Below are 25,170 nucleotides of genomic sequence, written 5' to 3'. Positions count from 1 at the left end.
ACAAATAAGTGCCGATCACCGACTTGATCTTTTTTGACAGATATACGACATAACTGCTTACAAGAAATATTTGTGACGAACGAAGTGTGATTAAATCGTGTTAAAATTATTGAAGTTTAAAAGAAACATTCGTGTATTCTTATTCCAACACGGGTAAGTCAGTGAGAGTATCAAAAATATTATAGCAATGCCTTTAATATTTGAACCATATTTAGTTACAGTGACGTGATTGTTTACTACAGTGGCAACGCCTCTCGTTTTCCCACAGTTTCACGCGCATTGTCTTACGGTTCACACGTGTAACTGCATGCTTTACGACCGCTTACTGTTCTGCAGACATAGTCCACGGTTACACAGTTACAGTTAGATCGATGAGTGTCACAGTACTATAGCCCCGCGGCTTGTGACTCACATCTGTGATTGATTTTCCTCGAATTTTCCTCAGTTTGTGAGGAAAGTTATACTTCTCAGTTCATTTATGTTGACATATTTGAAAGCTGAGATTCTGTAGCAAAAGCGTCTTGTTCATCTTTGTCTCGAGGTAAATTAGTTCAGTGATAACATAGAATGAAAATGCTCGAGGGCTGTGTCTCCTGCCCTCAGGAGTCAGTAACTCCTTAGTAATGTTCTCTGCTATTACTTATGAACTATCATCTAAATTTTTGGACGAATATAAGGTGAGAAAAAAAATTCTCAATATTTTTGTAAAATTTTTAATATCTTATTATTTTTTCCATTAATATCAATGCTCAATGAAATTTACATAATAGTTTTGTCACACTACAGTGAGCGTTGACTAAACATCATAATTTCTTTGATCTAATCTGTAGATCTTAATTTTTTGTAGCAAAATTAAATTTTGTAATGAAGTTCATTGTATTCACAATCAAAAATAAACATTCAAGTAAGTGTTTTTAAAATTCATTTCAACTGGAACATTGTGAACGATGTCATGATTTAATGTTTGTTTCCGAGTTTTATCTTTAATTTACATAAACTTTTGTGTAACATAACATTATATAAAAATAACTATTTGTATCGATAATAATTTATATTATGATATTTGTTTTATGCGGATCATGTATACATAGTTTTGCTCTATTGCAAAGGAAAGTCTTTAGGTCGTTCTTATGGAAAGCAATTCATGAATTAAAACTGAGACCTAGTATGTGTTTGAAAACCTCTTTATTTAATTCTATAAAATATCAGTATGCCCTTCAAGTAAATTCAACTAATAAAAGCTTTTAAAATATTGTGCAAATACCAGTTTATTTACACAATTCTTGACAAAAACAAGTAAAAGTAAATGTGTGTTGTTTGTTTTTTTAGGGTATAGATCCCCGTAAATATTACATTTAAATCAAATTCTAGTAAAATCTGTTTAAATTGACGTAATGATTTTTTCGTTTTTTTTTTTTTTTAAATTATTAAGGGATTAAAATATTACTAAAACAATTAAAGTATTTCAAGCATTATTTGAGTAAAACATTATCAAAATATTTTTCATAACATTGTTATATTATACAGTTTGTTCACATTGGAGTGCAATGGCTTCAGTTTCTATTTCTTAGCAACCCATCTAGAAAATATATTCTTTGTGAAGCACTTGCCGTGTTACTGATTTTTTTCCTTGAATTCTCTATTGTTACGTGTCGCTGAGGCATTGACAGTCATGCTATTTGATTGATTAGAAATCTAATTCTTACAGATTTAGTATGCTAGTGGTATTCTTACTGATAATATTGCATAAATTTAATAACTAATAAAGTTTATTTGCTTATCTTTGTATGTGTGTTGCTTTAATTTACTACTAATATGACTTTCTAATGATAAGCATGGCGAAAAGAAATTATCCATAGTAATTAAATTGCAATCAGTCTGTGGCTGACTTCCTAGTTTGTAAAATGAGCTGATGTTACTTGTAAATATTCTTGATTATCCTCAGTTTATCAGCAAAATATGGTGTTAGGGGATTGGGCATAAATATCACCAAAGCTTACTATATTATTTCAATTCAGATTTAATTTTTCTATATTTCATGTAGAAAGTTTCATTATAGTATTTTGAAGTCCTGCAAATATTCTTTAAATAAAGTAAATAAACATACTCCATTAAACTGTCCACAATTTAGTTCGGAGCAATGTGAAATTTAGCCCTGTACTTATGAACTATTGGTCTCATTTTTTTTTTCTGAAAGTTGACATTATTGAGCATTTAAAATTGACTTGCAAATTTTATATAAAATGATTAATTATTAATTAAAATACAGGTTGTAATTTGAAGTAAGCTCCAACAATTAATAAAAATTATAAGCCTATAAATATCCATAATTGTTTATTGTTTTTGTGTCATTCAACATCGACATGCCAGTTTAATATGAACTGAATCAAACACATCATACATCGATTTATTGATATAAATTTTAAAACATTTTTTACTAAAGTAACAGTAAATGTCGCATTACTAGGCAAGGGACTCTGCTTTCTTTTATGAAGAGGAGGTTGGAGTTTACCGCAAACTCTAGTGAGGATGATAAATGGCCATGTGGTAGAACATACTGGATACATGCTTCTTCCTTCAAAAAATAAGCATTGAAAAATGAGCCGCGCTTTGCGTTTGTGGCTTTAACCACTGACATTTGCTTAAACCCAACAAAAACTCTAGTGAACATATTATACCGTCTTCAGATAATAATTATTGCAAATAATTATTTTCGAAGTTATTGTAATTGTTTCTTTTGTGCAAGCGTGATTCATGGTGAACGATTCAAATCTGCCTGTCAAGGCCGACGTGGCCTAGGCTTTGAACTGTGACTAATTATTCTATCAGACGTAGCCAGCATTCGTAAAATTGAAAGTACTACTAATGAACATCCTTTTTACGATAATTTTTATTAGTCCACTATAACTTGCGGTATTTAACGTTTCAAGCGAGTTACGAGGCGTTCGCGTGACTGTGGACACGCAGATAGTGATTTATATCATTGCGGAATCCATGTTTCCTGGGAACATTAGTATCCTATTAGTTGATCCAATATATACGCTATAACTTCTCCTGAGTATTATTAAAATCAATTTAGTAGTTTTCTCATCGTGAACAGACAAATAGAAATTCAAATAGTATTTTATGATCTCCATAATTGTTTACAATATTTTTTATTATATTTGTTTTATATTATGTTTTTTTAACAGAGATTTATTTATATATTATTTATGATATATTTATGATGTTTTATCGTATAGAAAATATTAATATGGTGATGTCCTCCTGATAGATTTCGGCCACGGTGGCAAATCAAAAGAGAGATTAGCCAACTGCGCAGGACATATTATAGTGCACGTGTGTACGCAAACACAGGATCACTCTATATTTCCACACTCTCATAATCCGATGGAACAGCAATCCTACACGACCGGAAAGTATTTAGGAACAGGACCAACGGCTTGATTTTAAGTGCTCAGTTTTTCGGTTGAAGATTCTCAGTAGCAGCCTGGAGTTTAGAAGTTAAAAGTGTGTATACTCCAGTGCCTCTGAAATTACGTAAAGTCGTTGGTTAGAAAAAGTTATTGATATAACTAACTTTATTCGGAATCCTATTCCTACTAATATTATAAAAGCGAAAATTTGTGAATAAATCTTTGTTGCTCTATTCACACAGAAAACTACTGAACGGACTTGACTTAACACATAGGCTACCTGAACACCTAACATTCCCCTGCCATCACACGTTTGCGTATCCGCAGGCGGACTCTTAGTAAATAATAAATGTAACATTTTTTCTTAGCGTTGAATAAATTAAACTAGAGAAATGGTGTGTTTGTACCTTGTATCTTTGTTTGGTAACATAACTTGCAGCGATGTATTACATCAACCGGGAACACTGCTAAGGCTGCAGATCTGTTTAACTGCATGACGTTAGCAATTAATTATTATGAACGCAGATTACATGGAACATTGTATGTTATGTTCAGGTTTTAACCTCGATCGTTTTTTATTTTTTCGAATGTGTAATCGCGGTTTGAACGTTAATAATATGTAAAATGTGTACAATAATATATTTTGTCTTAATTTAATTTGATTTTAAAATAGTTTTTTTGAAATCTCGACTTACGTAGCTGCTTAATATAATAATAATAATACTACAAGAAGTGGCTTACTATGCTTGCTTACTACGAATTCTTTTTTTTATTTACGACTAATATAATTAAAAGTTTATAATCTGTGTCCTATTTCTTCAATCGATAGATGGGGTTTAATTGATAGTATTTATAGCTAATGTTATTTATTTAAAAAAAAAATTAGGTGCGCAATTATAACTTTATTTTTTCAGCTCGTTTTAAATTCTTACTTTAGGTTTTTACTTCTTATCAGTAAAAGAATTTCAATAATTGCTTCATTAGGGTTAGTCTGACGAGTAGATAAGAGAAGACCCCGGAGCATACTGGTTCTTCATAACATTCATTAGATATCTACATATTTGGCGAATTGCAATACGGGTTGAAATCTGAAAATAGCATTACTGAGTTTTCAAGTGCTTATTTTTTTTTTAAATTCAATTTTTGGCTCGGTGGTGAAGGAAAACATCGCGAGGAATCATTGTTTCGGATAAAATTCTGATGGGTAGTTTCTAAAATTGCTACCTATCCTAATATTTGTTGTTAAAACATGGATACTGTACTATTGACAATTTATATTTATATACATTGACAATTTGTTTGTTGTTAAAAAGCTTGTATTCACACGTACATTATATGTGTACAGGTACAATGAAAACAAAAAGGAGTTTCGCAAAAACGTGATATGATTTGATGTATTTCCCATAAAACAAAGGCGTATATGTTCTCTTCATCCATTAATTCTTTTGTTTAGTTATTCGCGGATTTCGATGCGATCATTAAAATGAGCCACCCGGAACATTCAGATAACATATGGAATGACAAACACGCTAACTGTTGTAACGGTTGAATATTATCCGAGTTAAATTAAACTTAAAACAGTTGATGATAGAGTTCAAAATACAATACGTTATTAAGTAGTACACGGATGACACAGTAGTGCTGCGAATTAGCATGGGAAGTGGGTTCGTCTCGTTTGTAATGAGGCTTACTATTACATGGAACACTTCCCACAATCGTTCGTTTACTATTTGAACTAGTGTGTAGAAAAAGTGAATTTGTCTACGTAATAAGATTTTAGATAGAGATTCAAATGTAAATTAACGAAAATAAAAAAAAATATTAGTTATGTACACAGTTGTGCACTGACCCGGTGTTCCGGTGTTGCGGTGATTATGATAGCTCTTATATATTTTTTTTTTTATAGAATAGGAAGGCGGACGAGCATATGGGCCACCTGATGGTAAGTGGTCACCAAACGCCCTTAGACATTGGCATTGTAAAAAATGTCAACCATCGCTTACATATCCAATGCGCCACCAACCTTGGGAACTAAGATTTTATGTCCCTTATGCCTGTAATTACACTGGCTCACTCACCCTTCAAACCGGAACACAACAATATCAAGTATTGCTGTTTTTCGGTAGAATATCTGATGAGTGGGTGGTACCTACCCAGACGAGCTTGCACAAAGCTCTACCACCAGTAAATTTAATATTATATACTTAATATTCATTTTTTTGTTTCACTGTTTATGATATAAGATAATTTTTGGGAACCTAGAAAAATAAAATTGTATCAGCTCTTTGATATTTACTTAATTGATCCTGGAAATATTGTCAGCTCACCAGGGAAATCTATTGTCCTAAGCAAATAAAAAGATCCATAAAATTATTTGGATAGATTGTTTCAATTTTACAGGTGAGTAAGCCAATATAATTACAAGCAAATTTCTACGATCAAAGCACAGAGTCTACGATCGAGACGATTCGAAGTAAATACAAAAAACGACGCAACGTCACACAAATTCATTCATGCTTTCTTTTTTTTTTTTTTTTTATATCGCCGGGAGGGCAAATGACTCCACTCCACCTGATGGTAAGTGGTAGTAGAGTCCAAACGCGACGACGGCCAGTACAGACGGGAAAAACGTTCTGCACTAGCCGCCTTCGCCTTGCCGGCCCGCAAGATGCCTCTTCACGCCTCGTTTGAAGGAACCCGGGTTGTAAGAGGAGGGGAATACGTGAGCTGGTAAGGAATTCCATTTTTTGGAAGTGCGACAAAGAAAGGAGTTGCCAAATTTCTTTGTTCGCGATGGAATTGATGTCACAGTTAGGCGGTGACATCGAGAACCAGCTCGCGTGGACTTAAGAAGGAAGGGGGAAGCAGGAATTAGAGAGAATAATTCCTCAGAGCACTCGCCGTGATACAGTCGATAGAAAGCGCTCAGTGCTGCTATCTCACGACGCAATTGTAAAGGTTCAAGGGTGTTTGTGACCTTTACGTCGCCAATAATGCGTACGGCACGTCGCTGCAACCGGTCCAAGGCCTCAAGTAGGTACTTAGCGGAGCCATCCCAAAGGTGCGAGCAATATTCCACGCAAGACCGTACCTGTGTTTTGTACAGCAGGCACAGTTGTTGTGGCGTGAAAAAGCGCCGCACCTTGTTCAGAACTCCGAGTTTCCGTGAAGCTGTTTTTATAACAGCCTCGATGTAATCCCTTGGACTAAGGTCGCAGCGAACGTCAATCCCCAGCATGGCGATTTTGCTTTGCATCACCAGCGGAGTACCACAGAGGGAGGGAAGAGGGGAAAATGTTGACTTTTTCGCCGTGAGAGCGCATACCTGTGTTTTCTTGGCATTAAACTCAACAAGATTATCAGAGCCCCATTTGGCGATGAGATCTAACGTCCTATCGAGTTCAATGACAAGATTCTCCCGCCTCTCCTCAGTTTCCGCCCGCCCAGCCACTGCGCGTCCGTGGTATCCACCATGCACTGTACTATCATCTGCATAGCAATGTATGTTCCCAAGGGAGAGCATATCATTGATATGCAAAAGAAAGAGTGTGGGAGATAGCACAGATCCCTGGGGGACCCCAGCATTCACTACATAGAATTGTGAAGCGCAACCATCAACTAAAACACGAAGGCTACGCTTGTGTAGGAAGCTGGCAATCCAGGTGCATAGCTGAGCAGGCAGACCATATGCCGGTAGCTTGGAGAGAAGACTTCTGTGCCAGACCCTGTCGAAAGCCTTGGAGATATCGAGGCTGACAGCCAACGATTCTCCATGCTTGTCGATAGCTTCACCCCAGAGGTGTGTTACGTACGCTAGAAGATCACCTGTGGACCGTTTTGGTCGAAACCCGTACTGACGATCATTAATTAGACAGTGATCTTCTAGGTAATGGATCAGTTGGTTGTTTAAAATCCGTTCCATCACCTTACAAAGTACTGAGGTGATAGCTATTGGCCGATAATTTGCCGGGTCAGACCGATCCCCTTTTTTGGGAACCGCTTGCACATTAGCTCTTCTCCAAGCCTCCGGCACACTTCCCGAAGAGAGAGAAAGTTGGAACAGGCGCGTTAACACAGGAGACAGCTCCGCTGCGCACTTCTTCAGCACTATGGCTGGTATTCCATCGGGACCGCTAGCTTTCCGTACATCAAGTGATTGCAGCTCCGCACGCACATCACGTTGCCTGATTTTAATGTCAGGCATCGTATGGCCACATGCAGGTATTGTAGGTGGCAGTGCACTACAATCATCGATGACGGAATTGTCGGCAAAGAGTTTAGCCAGGAGATCAGCTTGCTCTTGCGGACTGTGAGCTAGCGATCCGTCCGGATTTCTGAGCGGTGGCAGCGATGGTTGGCAGAAATTGTTTTGCACAGACTTGGTCAGACGCCAGAAGCTACGGGAGCCCCTAGGATGCGAAACAAGGTCATGACCAATCTGTACAATGCGCTGTGCATCCGCTCTCGTGTATGCCTTTCTACAGGACTTGGAATTTTTAATGCTGCTAATTGATGACAGTTTTAATATATCGACATTCCCTATATACGCTTTTAATAACCTTATTTATTTTTTAACGAATATAGAAAGTTCAAAGTAATAGGAAAATGTTATTGTTTTGGAGCCGTGGACGTGTAACAGTTCCTACGTCGGCTCTGATTTAATGGACTTTTCATCAGATTGTATTAATTATGTACGTTGAAACCAGAAGCAAAATTTTATATCAATTATTTCTTTGACTTTCCATCCAAAGATCAGTTTCGATCAGTTTTTCTTGTTTTTTCTAATTGAATATTTTACAATCCTTTTTTATCATTATTCTTGTCAAGTATTTTTTATTTATTTATAATAGTAAGCAGACTTGCTAATGGGGCTACGATGGAAAGTGGTCACTACCGCCCTACACTACCGTACTACGTTGGCGCTGTAAGAGATAACCATTCTTACATCGCCGATGATAGACCAACCGGAACTAAGAAGTTATATCCCTTATGCTTGCAGTCACACTGGCTTACTCAATGTTCAACAATAATAAGTATTGCTATTTTGAGGTAGAATATATGTTGAGTGGGATATCACCACCACCAATTAAAATGTTGGTATTTAACTTATTTTTACATTCACAAATAAATATGTTAAAAATCATAAATAAAGCAAACTATTTTGTAAAAGGTTGCATGGAATGTAGATGACAAGATAGATCTAGTTAGTATAGGTTGCTTTTCACAAAAGCTAGACAACATTGTACATGATTATTACAGGTATGTTTGATGAAAACGAGTACCTACTGAGTGACATCCCGGTTCGTTTCGGTAGAATTCTGAACAGCTGTAATCTATATAAGCTACTTAAATAAAGTATTTTTTGATTGAGATATTCTAGTATTTTGTATTTCTAAAACGTCCCACGAACGTGGCTAAAAATTTATTTAGAGTGTTTTTTTATATCTTCACGATAACGACGAATGCTCGCATTGAATACTGCCCTATTAAGGGCTTGATCTTTTAATAATGAGCAGACAACAGGTATTGTCTTGGTAACAGATGACAATGTACCGACGTCTCGCCCACGTGTATCCTTATTAGACGATCTTACATCTGTATTGTTAATTTAATCATGTCGCTTTACTAATAGATACAGTTATAACTTGTTATTTAGAATACGAATTGTTTAAATACGATAAATTTACGATTTGGTTAATTTCAAATTGGAACATCAATAGTTTGTCGGTTATTAAATGTAGTTTTTTTTTTTTAATTTCTAAAGCATTTACGAAGACAAAGGCAAAACATTTATAATAGTAAAATGTTTGTAATTTTTACTGATAAAAATACTTATAGAGTTAATCAATCAATGTTCATTAATTGATGTTAATTGAAATCGTGTCAGCATAATTTCGGCTTCACATTAAAGCATTTTATTTATCTCCATCGAACTGGAAATAAATAAGTACGTGAAAACAAATTTTTACTTATTGAAAGTTAATTTCAATGTTGTTGTTGTATTTATTAAATCTTTATTACTTTACAAATACATATATTATATATTGCATTGTATTACTATCTAATTTGTAATCAGACAACTCTATAAAATAAATCCGGAGACGTGCTGCAAGTCTTTAATCAAATTTATTGTTATAAAATTTATTATTATATAAATTCTTATGTTACATTTGTGCTTTTTCAGTGTACACGATTGCTGGGCTCCGCGATGTCGAAGAAGCCGGCGGCGCAGCCCACGCTGCACAAGGTGATCATGGTGGGCTCGGGAGGGGTGGGCAAGTCGGCGCTTACCCTGCAGTTCATGTACGACGAGTTCGTAGAGGACTACGAACCGACAAAAGCTGATAGCTACAGGAAAAAGGTACACCACATACCGACCCAGATGATTCAATAGATGTAGTTCGTGGATCTTCGACGAATATTGCGGGTTCAAATTTGCCATTGGAATTAATTTGTGTTTGTGGTATATCGTGCTCGGTGGTGAAGGAAAATAAAGTTTGGTAACCTGCATGTTTCGTATGAAACTTTCAAATGTCAATGACACCCCAGAGGAGTGGCGTGGTTGCCTCGTTCCCGGCAGTGGCGGCCTTTTTTATGTTAATAGTATTATAAGCCTTCACGCAAATGCAAATAACAAGTGTATAAAGTTTCAACTTCATTGGATGAACGATGCGTGAAGTATAAAATATATATAATTATATTACAATATCTGATTCAAGGTGTAGGATATTATGGGATTGAAACATTATACTGTGTTTCTTCAACAAGTTATTTTTTTCATAAATATTGTCATATAAATTCACAAATTCTAATCACAAATTAAGCACATGAAAATTCAGTGGTGCGTGCCCGGGTTTGAACCCACGATCGTCGGTTAAGATTCACGCGTTCTAACCACTAGGCCATCTCGGCTTATTTGTGATTATAATTCATTTCGTGCTCGTCGGTGATGGAAAACATCGTGAGGAAACCTGCATGTATCTAATTTCATTGAAATTATGCCACATGTGTATTCTACCAACCCGCATTGGAGCAGCGTGGTGGAAAAAGCTCCAAACCTTCATCTTAAAAGGGTGAGGCCTTAGCCCAGCAGTGGGATATTAACAGGCTGTTACTGTTACTGTTTTCATATTTGATTTGTTATCTACAATATAACACATTCTTTAATTCATTAAATATTATTACATTATCCTTATGAGTTATCGTCGTTTTGGTAATTTCTATTTTTGAAGTTGTTTCTGCTTCTGTCCCATATTTGGGAATTCCCCATTTGGTGGGAGATGGCTGAGTGTGTTTTGCACGCGTGTGCGTGTTTGTATATATGTAAATGGGTATAATTATATATAGATGTACGTTTATTTATCACCGTTTGTCGCCTCTCACATCGCGCGCATTGATAATATCGATTTCAAACTATTTTCATCCCATTTAAATTTCGTTAAATGTGATTTTACATTTTTTCATACCAAAAATCATACATAAATATATATTTAAATAAATGGGATGCTTAAAGCGTGTATGAAACTAATTACACAAGATGGTTTTTATATAAATTTTCATTATATATGAATGTCAAACGTAATGTAATCGATATGAGAATATAGCAAGCGGTAAATCAGGCTCGGCCTCGCGACGTCGTATCGGGAATTTGATACACTCGACTTTTCATCGTTCATGCTTCATGTTGTGAGTTATTCGTAATGCATACCTTATTAAATGTAGATCTACGAGATTGATTACATGAAGCGTTCTATTTGACGAGCCGGTTGGCGTAGTTGGTAGAACACTTGCCTTTCACGCCGAAGGTTGTGGGTTCGATTCCCACCCAGGATAGACATTTGTGTGCATGAACATGTCTGTTTGTCCTGAGTCTGGGTGTAATTATCTATATAAGTATGTATTTATAAAAGAAAAGTAGTATATGTAGTATATCAGTTGTCTGGTTTCCATAGCACAAGCTTTGTACAAGCTTAATTTGGGATCAGATGGCCGTGTGTGAGAAATGTCTAAATCAAAAAAAATAAATCAATCAATAATCAATAAAAATATGGCAGTCTTGGGTATGTACAGGAATTTTGACTAAGTTAATAGTGAGAACATATAATTACAAGAGTACTGTCTCATTATAAACATACAACACGTACAGTCGCGGTGTCGTTACATTTACAAATCCCAGCGGGCCGTCTGACCCTGTGGAGTGCGTGCATTAAGTGTGTACTTTACATTTTTAATCTGTAGCCAAAATTAGTTTTTAGCTACGTGTTAATTTGAGATGGTTGTTTATCTTTATATACTCAGTTTCCTAAGTAGTAACCTAAGTCCTTGGGATCTGCAATCTCATAAGATAGTCACTAGATCTTTAAACGCTGCTTGGCGACTGTTTAGTTAAACACTGATTACTTCCTCTCTTTCATGTATTGATTTTGCATTCGAAAGAAAAAGACACAGCATTGTCATTAATTGTATAACTAAGGACGCTAATTTACATTACAGGTCGTACTCGACGGCGAGGAGGTACAGATAGACATTCTGGACACAGCGGGTCAAGAGGACTACGCCGCCATACGGGACAACTACTTCCGTTCCGGCGAGGGTTTCCTCTGTGTATTCTCTATTACTGAGCCGGAGAGCTTCGACGCCACGCAGGAGTTCAGGTGCGAGTTCGATACGATTTATATAAAACTGGTCTTTATTAATTTGATTTTTGATATTAATGTTCTGATTTTTGTTGTCCTGGCCAAGTATTTAAGTTTACTAGAAATCATCAGTGATTATGGGGACAGCGGTATTGCTCTGGAGAAATAGTTAGATGAGGGTCTGAGAGGTTGAGTTAGTAAAGGTATGATGAAGAAAAAAAATGCGACTCATTATCAATCGTCCACACGTGAACTGTACACACGATACACAGTAGCGTTCTACAGTCGCCGTGATCCATTACGATGTAAAGAACGCGTAGCGTGCGTCGCCGCCCGCAGGGAGCAGATACTGCGGGTGAAGAACGACGAGAACATCCCGTTCCTGCTGGTGGGCAACAAGTCGGACCTGGGCGACAAGCGGCGCGTGCCGCTGGACGCGTGCCGCGAGCGCGCCGCCGCCTGGCAGGTGCCGTACGTCGAGACCTCCGCCAAGACGCGCGACAACGTCGACAAGGTGCGTGCGACCACCCGCCCCGCCGCGGCTCTGCTTGGCTGGCTTGGCTTTCTTAGAGTCGGATGCGTTCCGTAGCAGCCAGGCAGCGCTATGCTTCGCGGTATTCATGTAAACGACACATTACACGCTCTCGAAACTCCACTATAACTAGACTTTAATCATAAACTCTTGCTTATGTACTTTTCGGTTTATGCAGTTTCCTTAAAACGTAACAGTAGACACTACGGGCCATCTCCGTCGGTCTGAAACTAAGTTTGTCCAAACCGACCGGCTACCGAAGCTTCTGAATGGCGGTGGTGGGTCTCGCTGTGGTGTCGGTTCGCTCGCTGGCTGTGTCGTGTGCGTGTCGGTGGCTGATCCCGTGTCTTGTTCCCAAGGTGTTCTTTGACCTGATGCGCGAGATCCGCTCGCGCAAGTCGGACGACAGTCGCGCGACCAACGGCGACGTCAAGAGGACGAAGCGCAGGAAAATCAAATGCAACATTTTGTAGGGCGGCGCCCGAGCGAGTCGCGGGGCTGCCCCCCCCCGCGCGCCGTAACGGTGTGCTCTGCGGCGACCGCTGGTGCTGGAGGGTCACGTCGGGTAAGGTTCATAATGCGCCCTCGGAGCTGTGCCGGGAACATTATGGACGGGATCCGATACAGTGTTTGTTATAACATCGCGCTTGCATGTTACGCTACGGTGATGTCGTTCTATGTCGAAATAGACTTCAATTTTTTTATTCACACGGTACACTAGACTATACAGAGTCCATTTTATATTTAAACAATTGTTATATTCACAATTTTTAAAAGATCTCCATTTTTTTTTAAATAACGCCGAACTGTAAGCGGCCCTGAACTAATTCGAATTATTAATCTCGATTTTACATGTAATTTTCTACTTTGTATGAAAGTCGTTGTCGCGTTCGCCGGAGCGGTCCGGGCGGCACTCGTTCGCATTGAACCCACAAACGATTGTTTCGATACAATTATACTTAACGTTTAAGTGCTGTACTTGTTTCGTAAAGCTGTCTTGTATTGGAGTTTAGTGTTTAAAGAAAGTAAAACTTGATTATTTCATTTGTTGAAACGCAAGAGTTATTAATTATGTGTTGATAAAAAAACTAAACTACCGCGTATACTTTTCGTACCAGAAAAAAAATGCCATAAAGTTTTTAAAACAAATTTAAATCAAGATCACAGGCGGAACGAAATCTCAGATAAAACTGTATTACTTCTATAAACACTAAACAGAGTGAGATGTATGCACTGCTCACGGATTAATTATTTTTATTTTTAAATAAATTATTGCTTCAACTATTTAGAATTATGGCTTCATTACACGAATATCGCGTATCGCGCAAAATGCAAAGTGCGGACGATGATTCCAATATAGCTTTCAGTATAGCTTCAATTGATATTCTGTAAAAATGGTGTTATCGTGTAGTGGAGCCATTATAAATATTTTTTCCTTTGATTATGTTCTTGCATTTGTGGTATACATTAATCGTCGCTTAATTATATTATAGATGTAAATGTTGTGTGTGTGTGCGTGCGCGCGCACGACGTGTCGGCCATTTTGAATATATCGAGCTGCATACGCTCGCACAATCGTCAGCGCGGTTATATTGAGTGATAGTTTTGTATTAAGAATCTTTATATAATAAACATTTAGTTTAAATTTAATTTTAAAACTTTTGTGTTCCAAATTATGAACTGAAATATTTTAAGCGATAATTTTATCGTTAGTAAATAAACATGAATGGAATGAAATGATAACTTTCGCTGGATTTACATTAAGATGGATTAGTTATATTTAAGATTAAAACAAGATATTATTTATTGTATTTATAAAATGAAGGGACACAAAATTTATTTTATTATCTAATAGAAGCTTTGTACGTGTATTGTACGCATTTCGTCTGATATTTGGCTTATTTTTTAATAACATATAATTTTTCAATCTTGTCTGTCTATAATATATATAAATGAATAAAATATAATATACGACATACCCATAGTATCATATAATAATAATTTTGTATAAATAGTAATCAGAAGGCTCAGTCTGTGACGACTGTGACTGCCAAAACATACTCTTTTATAAGTAAGTAAGCAAAGCATTCAGCGTCCCCAGATGTATAGTAAGGCAATTGTTTGGCGTGCATTTGTTTTGTGTATTGTACAATTTGTATAGTAGATGGCCTAATGTACACTTGTGGTCTCTATCTCGGATAAACTTGCATTATTCAGCGAGGCAGTTCAATGATAACGGATCATATATGTTCATTTGTAAAATACCGGCACAGTTCATTGTTATAGTGGATTTATACTTCAAACTGTCTCATTGGTTCTATGTACAGTAATATGAACCTTAATACATTATAATAAAGTTCAAATAACGATATAGAATTGGGTCGGTCTTGTACTAATTAAAAAGTGTGAAAAGCCTTTTCTCCAAAAGACTCGTCAGTGTTAAATAGATTCCTAATCATACTTAATGAATTCGTCGCTAGATGTCCTTTAGGTTACTTAGATATATGGAATACCAAACTGTATGTATGCGATGTATATCAGACTCCCACAGATAATTTATAATGAAAAGACAAGCAAAAATTATACTGATTTGCAAGAGTCTGTGTATTATTTCCCTGTATCTAGATTTTCTTCTTTAGTTCTTATTGATTAATATTTTTCCATTATTTTTTTTGTTTAACTGATTTAACGATTTTGATAAAATTCTATAGAAATATAGATAAAAATAATAATGACTGAATGTTATGTTGCTCATGTGTTGGTAATTATTGTTGGTTTGCCAAGTGGCCGCTCGACAGTGAGCTTATATAATGCTTTGTAATTCAATTCAATTGAACGGATTGTGCATATTTGAGAAAATTTAATATTTTTTTTATACTTTTGCTATTTAATTTTATTGATTTCTTTGCACTATATAAACCTCTGCTGAACTCAACTCGTCTATCAATTGTCTGCTTATCCAGATAATAAACTTCCTAGGTAATAATGTACTAATTATTAAACATCAACATTTTGTTCATGTATAAATAATCTATTCCAATGATAGAAGTAAACATAAGATTGACATCCAAGTGACGTGCTAATAGCTCTGCTATATTGAACACTACAAACAGTTCCTGTTTAATATATCTTTTTTACAATACAACAATATTTCATTTAACTACATATAAGCGATTGATTTTTACTCTTTTTCTCGAAGACCATAGATTATTTAACACTTCTACCACTAATAATATCGTGTCAATTTATGATTAAACTTGTTTATTTATCTCTACTGCTCCGCTCATCGGAATAGGCCATATTTTAAAACAAAGCAATGAGAAGTTTAATTAGAGTTTACATATTTAGTGCGTAATGAATGCTTAGAAAAAAAAAGAGATCTGCCAAATAGTCGACATTCGTATGTCGGGACGGGTCTCAAACGCTCCTAACGCTCGCCCGCCGCGGTGTCCGCAGGCGTTTCTGTCGCTGATCCGCGCCATGTCGGCGCAGAAGCGCGGCGCCGCCCCGACGCCCGACGCGCCGCCGCGGCGCCGCTGCGGCGCGCCGTGCTGCGCGCTCGTGTAGCCGCGCGCCCCGCGCCCCGCGCCCCCCCGCCCCGACCGGCGTCGTACCGTCGCGGCTGACTAGTGCACGCCATACAATGTATTTTTGAAGTGTATGTTATTTCCACAAAATTGCTATCTCTTTAGTATATTGTTATAATATCTAAATATATATAATCACATGTTATACGATATTACTGTGCAATCGTACGTCGAACTCAGACGTGAAATTACCTTCGTTCTGCGGTAATTATTGTCGTCTCGTACTAATGCTGAACTCGATACTTCTTCGAGAAATTGTTGTTTTTTTTCATTAAATAATATAAATTATTACTTGTGATAAGTTAAATTTGATTTTGTTAATAAATTGCTACAATTTATGTACCCTTATTTTTAAACGTTGAATCAAAAACGCTACAAAAATTTTACTTGGAATTGATTTTTTTGTGTTATAAGTTAATTTTTAAGGATCTTCAATTAATTTTGATTTTTAAGTGAGCTTAGTTTCACAGTGGTAAATGAAAATAAAGGATTTATAATATATAACATATAAGTAACTGTACTAAGAATATATCTTGGATTACTTCATGAAAAATTAATTCACAATCAATCAATTTTATATGCAATATTTATTCGGAACCTGTGTAAACTTATTTTTGGTATATTTAAATTAATATATAACAAATATTGTATCGTCTTTATAGCTCAATGTAATGTAATAAATGTAATTGATAGTCTATTTACTGTAGATAATTGAATATTATATACTATCAATATATATAATGAAAATATTGCTCAACGAGTAAAAAGTGTATTGCTTTATACAAAGTACTCATGGCATAAGGATTCGTAACGATATGAATGAAATAATAAAGATAAATTCAGTGCACTCATTAAGGCAGTAGTGTCTCCGACACTGACGACTCATATTGTCTACTTAAAGTACTTGTTAGGCATGCGTCCGATATATAAAAAAGGAATTCCAAATCCGATCTCAAACACAAATCGATTCGTATCGATCTCATAAACTAAAAATCCGATTTCAAAAATCGACCTAGCCGAACCAAACGCCAACGATCTATATATCGATACCACTAAAAGATTTCGAATCGACTAATAAAATCACTTGTTATCACCAAACTAAAATCGGATTTTGAAATCGTATAAATATCAATTTGCGTTAAAAACCAAAAAGGCCCATGTCTAGTACTTGTACGAGTCCTTGTGGTCTTTCAATGAATGTACTACAATTAGCCATGTGTAACGTCAGTTTTACAAATTCAATGTTATCATCCAATTTAATTATGGAATAGTTTCAAGAACAGTATTTTATATTATTGTGATTATATTAATGTTCGCACTTAAAATCTCAGACTGATATAATCATGTGTGCTACACTGCCATTTATAAAACTTAAAACATTTCAAGACAAACAATGACAGATTTCATAACCTCAAATACTGATCGCTGATTGGTTGAATATTGCGTCTTCGGCTACAGTCGACCAATCACTGATCAGCGTTACAGAAACAGGGGATTAGTTTTCAGGTGCTACAGTAATCGCTTCAAATATATTATGTATATGTGTGCTTATTTCCTTTTAGTCGGTGATAGATTAAGGATATCTGTGAAATTTCAGTTGCTTGTAAAATTTGTCGCAGGGGGACCGTGAAACTTTTATATATTAACTTTATAAAGATTTTCAACGTACAATATTGTGACATTAGTTAATTTGAAAAAATATATGTATTACAATAAATTTTCATTGTGTCAGTACTTCGTTGGTAATAAACTTTTGTAAGAACAAATACGACGTAGAACTCGATCGTAACACCATAGAATGTAAGGTGCGACGAAATAAGTCTGTTTTTAACTTTTTTCAGTCGAGACGATATCAGTATTATATGACCAGACTTAATACTAAGATTTAAATAAATATGTAAATAACGTAAACGATGTGTTTCATTTATTTCTTTTACAAAAATACAAGACGTAACAAACGATACATCGGCTCCGGCCTCCGAGCCGGCTCAGCCGAACTGGCAGGCGTGTCCGCAGCCCGCGGGGCACAGGTGGTGGCGCTGGGTCCAGGCGCGCATGTGGCGCAGGTGTCCGCCGTGCGCGCAGCCCTGGCACCACGCGTACAGGCCGCGCACGGCCTGGTGGCACACGGCGCACAGGTCGGGCGGCGCGCGCGCGCACGCGTCGCACGGGGCGCGCGCGCGCGTGCGGCGCCCGCAGCGCCCGCAGCACGCCGTCACCGTGGTGGACTGCTGCGAGATGCTCCACACGCTGCTCAGCCACGCGCAGCGGATCACCTCGGTGGCCACGTTCCACAGCTTGTTCCGCTGCAGCAGCTCGATGTACCCGAGCAGCCACTGCTCCTGCAGGCTCTCGTCGATGTACGGGAACAGATCGTTTCTGTAACAAATACGTTACTTGTGACATTCGAGCGTTCCATGCGTGGCGTCTCCGTGCCGCAACGTGGAGTGCCCGTGCACGTGCCTGTGGTCGTGCAGTGCGAGGCACACGACGGCGGCGGTCTGCACGTCGCCGAGGTCGGCGTGCAGCTTGAGCGCGGCGGCCAGCAGCGGCGCCGCGGGTAAGGCTCCACGCGTGGTGACGTCACGCACGCACAGCGAGCTCTCCCCCGCCTCCTCACCGCCGTCGCCGTCTGCCTGCAGAGTGTAAAGTGGATAGTTTTATTGCTTATTTTAAATTAATCAATAATATTCTTATAAATAAAAATATCTCCAACTCCGATGTACAGCATCGATTTATTGAATTCGCCTCGCTCAGGTGGTTGTTGATTATCAAGTTATTTTACAATCCTGGTTTAAGGCAACAACACTTACGGAACTGCTGTAATTTTGGCTGTCTGATCGCTGTAGGGTCGGGGAAGCCGGGGGAGGGGCGGAACTCGAACTGGAACCCGATCCGGAACCGGAGCCAGACGAGCCACCCGGGGATGACGTCCCGGCCTGATTCGATAAATTTAGCGTCGCAGCATCTGAGAGATTTATTTAAAATATTATAAGGCGTTAGAGTCATTGAAATCACTTATATAACCAATTCAATAGAGATGGTCACCGTCGTGGTCGTTATGCGGGAGGTGCGCGTGCGCGTGCGCAGGCAGCGGCGCGTGCGCGGCGGGCGGCGCTCGCAGCGGGAAGGCCTCGTCGGGCAGCGTCCAGTCCGCCGCGTCCACGTCCACGTAGTGCGCAGACGCCGCCGACACCCAGCCACTCTTGTCTGCCACCGGGTACACTCATAGTTACAACCCATATCGATGCGGTGGTACATCCACGCACACGACTTACACGGCGTGTGTAAACATTACACGCGCACACGTCATTCATGCTAACCGTCGGAGCCATCTCTCTTGGCGAACTTGGCGGGCGGGATGTAGATGCTGTGCGTGGGCAGGCCCAGCACGCCGCTGTTCTTGTGGAAGCGGTTCTCCCACTCCTCGACCTCCTCCAGCGGCTCCTCCTCCACCGCACTGCAACAGACGGCGGAAGTGTACTGCGAGGCTCGGTGCGGCCGCAGCGCTGCTGGCGCGGCTACCTGTAGGGCGGCGGCGGCGGGTCGGCGCGGGGGGGCGGCGCGCGGGGCGGCGGCGGCGCGGGCGCGGCGCGCACGGCCCGCGCGCAGTACACGGCGCGCACCACGTCCCACACGTGCGCCACCTGCGCAGCCGGGCGTCAGGCCGCGCCGGCCGGCCGGTCCGGCGCGGCGCGGCGCCGACACGTACCATGTAGCGCCGATGCTCGCGGGCGACCTTGGCGTTGTGCTCGGCGAGCACGTGGGGCGGGTCCCCCCTGATGCGGTACCGCTTGGCGCAGGCCAGCACGGCGCCGTCGGGGGACACCGGGTAGTGTCGCGCGAGGGACGAGGACGCCCCCCCGGGGAAGGCTCGCTCGAGGGCCGCCTGCGCCGCCGGGGTCAACGATCCCGCCGTCGGCTGCTTCCGCCTGCGCACGGAGCGATCCCTACGTTTTATCTGCGTGCTGCCGCTCGTCGCCGTAGAATAGTTAGAGAAGTTATAAAAAATACATTTCGGAGGTCTTTTGTTTCTTAAAACCAGATATAAAAATGTTTTTTAGGAGTGATGTGCAATTTTAGGATGAATAAAACAGGAAAGGTAATGTCGCTCGCTCTGACCCCAGGCCGGGCACGTATCGCTCGGGCTGGTGCAGGCTGGTGTGCGCGGGCAGCGGGCACTCGGGCAGCGCGTGCGCCAGCTCCCCCCGCGCCGACACGCACACCCCCTGCGGGTTGGCCCACAGCACGGGGTGCGCCGCCTCGCTGAACTTGTGGCGGTACAGGCTGCAGTCCTGCGAACACAAGCGTCACGTTCAGCTCTCGGCTGCGTACCGGCTGCAGACGGTGGGACATTACGAGTCAGTTACCCGGCTGGTGGAGAGGAAGGCGTGCGGCGAGGCCTGCCACGCGATGGCGGTGGTGACGTCGCGGTGCTCGGCGAAGGTGGCGAGCGGCACGTGCGGGCGGCGCACGTCCCACACGTGCACGGCGCAGTCCAGCACTAGCGCGCACGAGGCCACCTGGTACCTGTGGGCGGGTTCTATCATTATATACTTTTGGCACCTGTAGCCATGTCTTATGTAAAAATGATTGCTCATTTTTGACTCGATTTATTTTAAACTATGTTTTTTTTTTTTTTTTATAGAAAAGGAAGGCGGACGAGCATATGGGCCACCTGATGGTAAGTGGTCACCAACGCTCTTAGACATTGGCATTGTAAGAAATGTCAACCATCGCTTACATATCCAATGCGCCACCAACCTTGGGAACTAAGATTTTATGTCCCTTGTGCCTGTAATTACACTGGCTCACTCACCCTTCAAACCGGAACACAACAATATCAAGTATTGCTGTTTTGCGGTAGAATATCTGATGAGTGGGTGGTACCTACCCAGACGAGCTTGCACAAAGCCCTACCACCAGTGTACACAATATACATGATTATACATACGATAAAAAGCATGGATTTGTTTTCTATTGATATGATATATTTTTATTTTCTATATATATGTATGTAATTCACATACAAGGGGCAGTAATATATTTACTATAAATGTTATTACAGTATCTGTTTATCCTGAATACATTATTCCTTATCACTCAAAAAAGAAAAGGTTTTTTCTGATAGCACTTACTTCTTCTGTGGTCTCCACTTGACATGCCCCACGGACGCTATCGTGTATATCGTGTGCTCCAAGTTGGGTCGGGCATGAATATCCCACACCTGAGTAAAGAAACAATACTTCTAAACGACATGCGTCTTGAATGGTGTAATTATTGGAACTGTTCTTATAACCTCAATTTAATACATAATGTTATACACATATGTAAAGAAATTATTGTATTTATATTTCTTTAATGTTTGATAAGTTTTCATTGATACTGGCATTTATGTTTTGTGCAATAGTTTATATATGATAATAAAAAAAAATTGCAATTATATTAAAAAATAAGATTTGGTGTTTCCAAAAAATAATTATTGAGTAAAAAAAGGTAATAAAGAATTGTGAGGAAAAACGGAATAATAAACTTTATATGTCGTTTCTTTGGATACAAAGTAACCTCACTTTTATTTATTTCTAATGCTTAAGATAATAAAATAATAATAAAAATTTAGCTTATATATATATATATATATATAATGTCCTATTTAACTAGTAATCAACAATCACACCTTAAAATATAAGGTAAAAGAGATATCAATGCGGCGTTCAGATGATTGTTATGAGTACAACAGTAGATATAAAAAACAGTCCTAAATATCCCCCTGTCTCCTCTCCCATCTCGAAAAGCTTATTAATCAACATTTATTTATCTCGAAAAATAAATGGATACATACGTTTTTAGGATTAAACAATTGTGTTGCCCTAAAAGTGCATTCGTACATGCGTTTTAACTATCCTAGAGCAAATCTACAACGCTGTGTTCCTTTCCATCATTCAAGCCGGCGTTCCTGTTTTGCTGATTTAAGAATGTGTCGTGTGTTATTACTTTCAATTTCTTCCACCAAGATTGAAACCTTAAGGATACTTGGAATTTCAGTTTTATGAGATTAAAGTGTTCAAATGATAAGTTCTCTATTTATCTGTCTATAATGTGTCGGACAAATGATGTCCTTCTGACCAAATTTCGACCACATTCGATTGTTTCAAGTGTAGCCAGTATTGTCAGGTAGCGATGTATGCGCTCTATTCACCAAATGCCGTAGCCCGTCTGAGCGACAATTTGCATGTATATTTAGTACTATGCGTCCTGCTACATATAAATTGAACGCTTTACGTCCACACGTAATTATTACTAACAATTCAAGGATAATTTTTATCGGCCGCACCCGGGATTAAAATCTGGGATCGCGAAATCTGCAGCCGTATTAGCTAGACTCTAGAGTATACCTAGAGTCTAGCTATAATATAATATGAGTACAATGAAAGGATAAAGAAGACCTAATAAACGTACCAGAAAAACCTATCGCCTACATATAACGATTTATATTTGTGATCGAGAAACGTTCAAGACGTGAGAAATCTATTAATACATTGATTAATTTGACGAGACCGTTTGGCATTCCAACGTGTTGTTCTAGAGATAAACATCGCGTCACAGTCACATCCCGCACGTGTCGCGCCGCTATCGGCCGACCTACTTGTGCTCGCTCACAGTAGATACCAGTCACTGTCTAGACGCATACCTTATTTATGAAAATATATATATATTTTATAGTATAGGTAGCCGGACGAGCAAATGGATGATGGTTTGCGGTAGAATATTTCTTAGATACAAAAAAACTATCACCTGTTGCAAATATAAGGCACTGAGTTTACGTGTACATCTGAGGAAATCATCGTGAGGAAACCTGCCCGAGTCATGATGGAAGAAATTCTGTTACATTTGTGTTCACAATGCATTGGAGCACGTTTTACTACAAAAAAAATATGGATATATTTTTAAATAACATGACTTATGTGGGATTAATTTTGTTAACATTTGATTTGAATGTTGCATCAAGGTATTGTCGGAGTAGGTGGACTCGGCCCACCTTGATGGTCTTGTCGCGCGAGGCGGTGGCCAGCCAGGGCACGTCGGGGTGCCAGTCGCACGCGAACACGGGCCCCGAGTGCGCCGTGAACTGGTGCAGCGCGCGCTCGTGGCGCCGCGCGTCCCACAGCTGCACCGTGCCGTTCTCCGACACGGCCGCGAACGCGTGCGCCGCGTGCGGGCTGAACTGCACGTCGCGGATCGACTCCGTGTTGCTGGGGGCACGCACGGGCGGTCACTCGGGCCGGCTCGCGTCGGCCCGAGCGATCGGTTCCTTGTAAAATAATTACCTTATGAATGTTCTAGCGACCTCCTTCATTCGAAGATCGAAACATTTCATCATCCCATCCTGAGATCCCGATATCAGCAGAGCTGGCTCGGTCAGATGGAAACTTACCTAGTTAGAGTACATAAAATCAAACATATATTTGAGCTAAAAACGAGCTAGTATTTTTTTAACACATTATATATGTCTCTACAACATATGTGCAAATTGTAACTGAATTGAGCTGAAGTGGTTAAAATGATGGAATGAATATTTAAAAAAAGTAAAACCATCCTGAAAATTTATAACTAAATAAAAGTATGTTATTGTGAAATAGTATTTTCAGCATGCAGAACAAAATGAAACAAAACAAAAAACCTTTTATTTGAAGTTTTTCTTTTGCTTTGGTGACAATTTTAATAAAATTTATTGAATAAGTAATTATTTTATTTTTATTAATATAAATCCTACCTTAATCCCAATCTACGTTCATACTGTAATATCTCCAACCTTACTGATTCAAATGCAAATGTGTCTTTAAAGCGAGTCAAAATACAACTGTGTGTATATTTTTACAAACAAATTATATACAAAATACATAAATGACTCGTAAATGTTATGTACCTATTTTAATAATAAAACTGGTACCTTATTCACTGTTCTTTTATGGTCAGAGAACACATGTTCTTGTTTTGAGCGTCCTGATCGTCCAAGATTCCATACAACAACCGCTCCATTTGTTGCTGCTGTAGCTAATGTATTTTCTGCAAAATAAATAAATAGGTACACATCTTGTTTCATATGCAAACTTTTTTTATGACTAAGTAATACTCGGACCAAAAAAATAATTTACAATATTATTCATGTATTTTTTTTGTATGTAAAATTTATTTTAACACCAATTAAGCATTTAAAATTGAGAAATATTTGAATATAATATAAATTTACCTTCAATTGTACTCCAGGCAACGTCAATTGATGAAAAGTTTAAATTTAAATTTTTTCCCACCCTCAGGTTGCATACTTCCGAAAATTCATTTTCTCCGATAGAGAACACTTTAAATACTGCCGAACAAATAGAAATTAGAACTAATATTGACACACTGTATATAAATATATAATTTATTTTGGTTACCATTTCTTCCGGCTATTACAACTTGACTACAGTCTTTGTTTAAAGCGAGAGCGTTCGCTGGTCCTTCTTGAGACACACAAATTGTATTTGACGGTATCATTTTGATTTGTTTCTAATAATCAAATATAATAACATTGTTTTAAATTGCATGAAGTTCTACGTTACTATGAAAACATTCACGTTAAATTTTCAACTAACATCTGCACTCCGAGCTGATAATAGAATCACATTTATGTCCTAATTAGACCAATATTTGTTTATAATACATATAAATTAATAATATGAAATTAGCATGTTTGTATTGTCATGTCAAATAGTAATTGGACTTATGTTGTTGTTATGATTTGACTTTGTCAATCTCTGCAGCAGCGGTCCAGTAACTATGGTCGGTACCATACACTACAAAAAATATTGTAATCATTAAATAATTATTAAATTAAGGAAAAATGTTAATTCATTAGGAGAAACTATTTTTAAGTATAAAGAATTTAAAAAATATGTTTATGTTATATTCCTAAGTTGATATCGGTTCATTTATAATTTTTAGACAATAATGTCAAC

General features: G+C 38.7%; 2 protein-coding genes across 4 annotated transcripts; one reads left to right on the top strand and one right to left on the bottom strand.

The window, feature by feature from the left end:
- The first annotated feature begins 22 nt into the window (after nt 1-22).
- On the top strand, nt 23-18,082 carry LOC126774063 (ras-related protein Ral-a). Of its 3 annotated transcripts, none has more exons than XM_050495407.1 (5): nt 23-153; nt 9,601-9,777; nt 11,910-12,070; nt 12,392-12,566; nt 12,944-15,182. In XM_050495407.1, the coding sequence occupies exons 2-5, from the start codon at nt 9,625-9,627 to the stop codon at nt 13,055-13,057; spliced, it is 603 nt and encodes a 200-aa protein (XP_050351364.1). In that variant the 5' UTR covers nt 23-153; nt 9,601-9,624; the 3' UTR covers nt 13,058-15,182. The 3 variants fall into 3 exon arrangements, with proteins under 3 accessions (XP_050351364.1, XP_050351363.1, XP_050351362.1); XM_050495406.1 differs by lacking the exons at nt 23-153; nt 12,944-15,182 and adding exons at nt 263-677; nt 16,041-18,082; XM_050495405.1 differs by lacking the exon at nt 23-153 and adding an exon at nt 265-677.
- LOC126774043 (GATOR complex protein WDR24) lies at nt 18,074-24,926 on the bottom strand. The gene is made up of 15 exons (XM_050495357.1): nt 24,610-24,926; nt 24,423-24,539; nt 24,123-24,238; nt 23,500-23,606; nt 23,211-23,424; nt 21,310-21,398; nt 20,542-20,701; nt 20,294-20,466; nt 19,884-20,103; nt 19,697-19,818; nt 19,495-19,631; nt 19,220-19,381; nt 18,985-19,139; nt 18,635-18,807; nt 18,074-18,550 (listed from the first exon to the last, which is right to left on the bottom strand). Exons 1-15 carry the CDS (start codon nt 24,707-24,709, stop codon nt 18,160-18,162), a joined length of 2,436 nt encoding a protein of 811 aa, XP_050351314.1. The 5' UTR covers nt 24,710-24,926; the 3' UTR covers nt 18,074-18,159.
- Nucleotides 24,927-25,170: the final 244 nt, after the last annotated feature.

The sequence above is a fragment of the Nymphalis io genome, chromosome 15 (assembly GCF_905147045.1).
Source record: "Nymphalis io chromosome 15, ilAglIoxx1.1, whole genome shotgun sequence".
NCBI lineage: Eukaryota > Metazoa > Arthropoda > Insecta > Lepidoptera > Nymphalidae > Nymphalis > Nymphalis io.
The sequence above is the reverse complement of the archived record's forward strand: the minus strand, read 5'-3'. Positions and strand labels throughout refer to the sequence as shown.

Excerpts from the sequence above, each read along its gene's own strand:
- LOC126774063 (XM_050495405.1), top strand. The coding sequence starts at position 624 with ATGTTCTCTGCTATTACTTATGAACTATCATCTAAATTTTTGGACGAA. Across the intron at positions 9,778-11,909 it reads CTGATAGCTACAGGAAAAAG|GTCGTACTCGACGGCGAGGA; the intron begins GTACACCACATA and ends TTTACATTACAG. Across the intron at positions 12,071-12,391 it reads GACGCCACGCAGGAGTTCAG|GGAGCAGATACTGCGGGTGA; the intron begins GTGCGAGTTCGA and ends CGCCGCCCGCAG.
- LOC126774043 (XM_050495357.1), bottom strand. The coding sequence starts at position 24,709 with ATGATACCGTCAAATACAATTTGTGTGTCTCAAGAAGGACCAGCGAAC. Across the intron at positions 23,425-23,499 it reads GTCGCTAGAACATTCATAAG|CAACACGGAGTCGATCCGCG; the intron begins GTAATTATTTTA and ends GCGTGCCCCCAG. Across the intron at positions 20,104-20,293 it reads CGATACGTGCCCGGCCTGGG|GCGGAAGCAGCCGACGGCGG; the intron begins GTCAGAGCGAGC and ends CTCCGTGCGCAG.